General features: G+C 27.5%; 1 protein-coding gene across 6 annotated transcripts in view; it reads right to left on the bottom strand.

Moving 5' to 3' along the window:
* The window catches only part of LOC136091318 (fibrillin-2-like), a 154898-nt gene that overhangs the window by 61478 nt on the left and 88420 nt on the right, over positions 1-5000 (bottom strand). For 3 of the 6 annotated variants that reach the window (XR_010643901.1, XM_065818737.1, XM_065818733.1), the window contains exons 9-24: positions 4604-4729; positions 4305-4430; positions 4006-4131; positions 3706-3831; positions 3406-3531; positions 3107-3232; positions 2807-2932; positions 2507-2632; positions 2208-2333; positions 1909-2034; positions 1609-1734; positions 1309-1434; positions 1010-1135; positions 711-836; positions 411-536; positions 111-236 (exon numbers count right to left, since the gene is read on the bottom strand). Coding sequence is in view for 5 of the 6 variants with exons in the window: in XM_065818737.1 (XP_065674809.1) it covers positions 111-236; positions 411-536; positions 711-836; positions 1010-1135; positions 1309-1434; positions 1609-1734; positions 1909-2034; positions 2208-2333; positions 2507-2632; positions 2807-2932; positions 3107-3232; positions 3406-3531; positions 3706-3831; positions 4006-4131; positions 4305-4430; positions 4604-4729 (2016 nt within the window). In the remaining variant the exon portion in view is untranslated. The remainder of the gene's footprint in view (positions 1-110; positions 237-410; positions 537-710; positions 837-1009; positions 1136-1308; positions 1435-1608; positions 1735-1908; positions 2035-2207; positions 2334-2506; positions 2633-2806; positions 2933-3106; positions 3233-3405; positions 3532-3705; positions 3832-4005; positions 4132-4304; positions 4431-4603; positions 4730-5000) is intronic. The other 3 variants (XM_065818736.1, XM_065818734.1, XM_065818735.1) reach the window with 3 other exon arrangements.

The raw sequence follows: 5000 nt of genomic DNA, 5'->3' as shown, positions 1-5000 counted from the left end.
ATATATATAAGTAAAACAAAAAAAATAACTACCTAATAATCTAGTACTAGTGACTATCTATTAAAAAAAAGAGGGGAAAACAAATTATAAAAACATTACAAACAACTGACCAACACAACTGTTGTTTCCCAATATCCACCCAGACTTGCAAGTACAATTGTAACTTCCATTAGTATTCACACAATCACTGTTAGCCAAGTTGCAAAATTTAGCCAACTCATTGCATTCATTGACATCTGGAAACAATTATAAAGTAATATTCAAAAAAACTTATTTTTGAGAATGTTATCTAAGACAACATATATATGGATAAAACAAAAAAATAACTACCTAATAATTTAGTACTAGTGATTATCTATTAAAAAAAAAAGAGGGGAAAACAAATTATAAAAACATTACAAACAACTGACCAACACAACTGTTGTTTCCCAATATCCACCCAGACTTGCAAGTACAATTGTAACTTCCATTAGTATTCACACAATCACTGTTAGCCAAGTTGCAAAATTTAGCCAACTCATTGCATTCATTGACATCTGGAAACAATTATAAAGTAATATTCAAAAAAACTTATTTTTGAGAATGTTATCTAAGACAACATATATATGGATAAAACAAAAAAATAACTACCTAATAATTTAGTACTAGTGATTATCTATTAAAAAAAAAAGAGGGGAAAACAAATTATAAAAACATTACAAACAACTGACCAACACAACTGTTATTTCTCAATATCCACCCAGACTTGCAAGTACAATTGTAACTTCCATTAGTATTCACACAATCACTGTTAGTCAAGTTGCAAAATTTAACCAACTCATTGCATTCATTGACATCTGGAAACAATTATAATGTAATATTCAAAAAAAATTATTTTTGAGAATGTTATCTAAGACAACATATATATGGATAAAACAAAAAAAATAACTACCTAATAATTTAGTACTAGTGATTATCTATTAAAAAAAAGAGGGGAAAACAAATTATAAAAACATTACAAACAACTGACCAACACAACTGTTGTTTCCCAATATCCACCCAGACTTGCAAGTACAATTGTAACTTCCATTAGTATTCACACAATCACTGTTAGTCAAGTTGCAAAATTTAACCAACTCATTGCATTCATTGACATCTGGAAACAATTATAATGTAATATTCAAAAAAACTTATTTTTGAGAATGTTATCTAAGACAACATATATATAAGTAAAACAAAAAAAATAACTACCTAATAATCTAGTACTAGTGACTATCTATTAAAAAAAAGAGGGGAAAACAAATTATAAAAACATTACAAACAACTGACCAACACAACTGTTGTTTCCCAATATCCACCCAGACTTGCAAGTACAATTGTAACTTCCATTAGTATTCACACAATCACTGTTAGCCAAGTTGCAAAATTTAGCCAACTCATTGCATTCATTGACATCTGGAAACAATTATAAAGTAATATTCAAAAAAACTTATTTTTGAGAATGTTATCTAAGACAACATATATATGGATAAAACAAAAAAATAACTACCTAATAATTTAGTACTAGTGATTATCTATTAAAAAAAAAAGAGGGGAAAACAAATTATAAAAACATTACAAACAACTGACCAACACAACTGTTGTTTCCCAATATCCACCCAGACTTGCAAGTACAATTGTAACTTCCATTAGTATTCACACAATCACTGTTAGCCAAGTTGCAAAATTTAGCCAACTCATTGCATTCATTGACATCTGGAAACAATTATAAAGTAATATTCAAAAAAACTTATTTTTGAGAATGTTATCTAAGACAACATATATATGGATAAAACAAAAAAATAACTACCTAATAATTTAGTACTAGTGATTATCTATTAAAAAAAAAAGAGGGGAAAACAAATTATAAAAACATTACAAACAACTGACCAACACAACTGTTATTTCTCAATATCCACCCAGACTTGCAAGTACAATTGTAACTTCCATTAGTATTCACACAATCACTGTTAGTCAAGTTGCAAAATTTAACCAACTCATTGCATTCATTGACATCTGGAAACAATTATAAAGTAATATTCAAAAAAACTTATTTTTGAGAATGTTATCTAAGACAACATATATATGGATAAAACAAAAAAAATAACTACCTAATAATTTAGTACTAGTGATTATCTATTAAAAAAAAGAGGGGAAAACAAATTATAAAAACATTACAAACAACTGACCAACACAACTGTTGTTTCCCAATATCCACCCAGACTTGCAAGTACAATTGTAACTTCCATTAGTATTCACACAATCACTGTTAGTCAAGTTGCAAAATTTAACCAACTCATTGCATTCATTGACATCTGGAAACAATTATAATGTAATATTCAAAAAAACTTATTTTTGAGAATGTTATCTAAGACAACATATATATAAGTAAAACAAAAAAAATAACTACCTAATAATCTAGTACTAGTGACTATCTATTAAAAAAAAGAGGGGAAAACAAATTATAAAAACATTACAAACAACTGACCAACACAACTGTTGTTTCCCAATATCCACCCAGACTTGCAAGTACAATTGTAACTTCCATTAGTATTCACACAATCACTGTTAGCCAAGTTGCAAAATTTAGCCAACTCATTGCATTCATTGACATCTGGAAACAATTATAAAGTAATATTCAAAAAAACTTATTTTTGAGAATGTTATCTAAGACAACATATATATGGATAAAACAAAAAAATAACTACCTAATAATTTAGTACTAGTGATTATCTATTAAAAAAAAAAGAGGGGAAAACAAATTATAAAAACATTACAAACAACTGACCAACACAACTGTTGTTTCCCAATATCCACCCAGACTTGCAAGTACAATTGTAACTTCCATTAGTATTCACACAATCACTGTTAGCCAAGTTGCAAAATTTAGCCAACTCATTGCATTCATTGACATCTGGAAACAATTATAAAGTAATATTCAAAAAAACTTATTTTTGAGAATGTTATCTAAGACAACATATATATGGATAAAACAAAAAAATAACTACCTAATAATTTAGTACTAGTGATTATCTATTAAAAAAAAAAGAGGGGAAAACAAATTATAAAAACATTACAAACAACTGACCAACACAACTGTTATTTCTCAATATCCACCCAGACTTGCAAGTACAATTGTAACTTCCATTAGTATTCACACAATCACTGTTAGTCAAGTTGCAAAATTTAACCAACTCATTGCATTCATTGACATCTGGAAACAATTATAATGTAATATTCAAAAAAAATTATTTTTGAGAATGTTATCTAAGACAACATATATATGGTTAAAACAAAAAAAATAACTACCTAATAATCTAGTACTGGTGACTATCTATTAAAAAAAAGAGGGGAAAACAAATTATAAAAACATTACAAACAACTGACCAACACAACTGTTGTTTCCCAATATCCACCCAGACTTGCAAGTACAATTGTAACTTCCATTAGTATTAACACAATCACTGTTAGCCAAGTTGCAAAATTTAGCCAACTCATTGCATTCATTGACATCTGGAAACAATTATAAAGTAATATTCAAAAAAACTTATTTTTGAGAATGTTATCTAAGACAACATATATATGGATAAAACAAAAAAATAAATACATAATAATTTAGTACTAGTGATTACCTATTAAAAAAAAAAGAGGGGAAAACAAACTATAAAAACATTACAAACAACTGACCAACACAACTGTTGTTTCCCAATATCCACCCAGACTTGCAAGTACAATTGTAACTTCCATTAGTATTCACACAATCACTGTTAGCCAAGTTGCAAAATTTAGCCAACTCATTGCATTCATTGACATCTGGAAACAATTATAAAGTAATATTCAAAAAAACTTATTTTTGAGAATGTTATCTAAGACAACATATATATGGATAAAACAAAAAAATAACTACATAATAATTTAGTACTAGTGATTACCTATTAAAAAAAAAAGAGGGGAAAACAAACTATAAAAACATTACAAACAACTGACCAACACAACTGTTGTTTCCCAATATCCACCCAGACTTGCAAGTACAATTGTAACTTCCATTAGTATTCACACAATCACTGTTAGTCAAGTTGCAAAATTTAACCAACTCATTGCATTCATTGAAATCTGGAAACAATTATAATGTAATATTCAAAAAAACTTATTTTTGAGAATGTTATCTAAGACAACATATATATGGGTAAAACAAAAAAAATAACTACCTAATAATCTAGTACTGGTGACTATCTATTAAAAGAAAGAGGGGAAAACAAATTATAAAAACATTACAAACAACTGACCAACACAACTGTTGTTTCTCAATATCCACCCAGACTTGCAAGTACAATTGTAACTTCCATTAGTATTCACACAATCACTGTTAGTCAAGTTGCAAAATTTAGCCAACTCATTGCATTCATTGACATCTGGAAACAATTATAATGTTATATTTAAAAAAACTTATTTTTGAGAATGTTATCTAAGACAACATATATACGGGTAAAACAAAAAAAATAACTACCTAATAATCTAGTACTGGTGACTATCTATTAAAGAAAAGAGGGGAAAACAAATTACAAAAACATTGCAAACAACTGACCAACACAACTGTTCTTTTCCAATATCCATCCAGACTTGCAAGTACAATTGTAACTGCCATTAGTGTTCTCACAATCACTGTTAGATAAGTTGCAATATTTAGCCAACTTATTGCATTCATTGATATCTAAAAACATTTATAAAGTAATATTCAAAAAACTTAATAATAATATAATTTATTTTATAATAAATTTACAGGTAGAAAAAAAACTAATCTTGATATTTTAAGTTACATTATGCCTCAAAATGGTTACCATTAGTAACAAGGTTACACTTTATTACTTAAAAATAATAGCTATAAATTGAAGTAATGCTTGTTAAAAATTGTTATACTGATATTTATGTCTTCATTTATTTATAACGAATGTTTCATCTTAGTTGGTTATATATGTGTGTGT

Source organism: Hydra vulgaris, chromosome 15 (genome assembly GCF_038396675.1).
Source record: "Hydra vulgaris chromosome 15, alternate assembly HydraT2T_AEP".
Taxonomy (NCBI): domain Eukaryota; kingdom Metazoa; phylum Cnidaria; class Hydrozoa; order Anthoathecata; family Hydridae; genus Hydra; species Hydra vulgaris.
The sequence above is the reverse complement of the archived record's forward strand: the minus strand, read 5'-3'. Positions and strand labels throughout refer to the sequence as shown.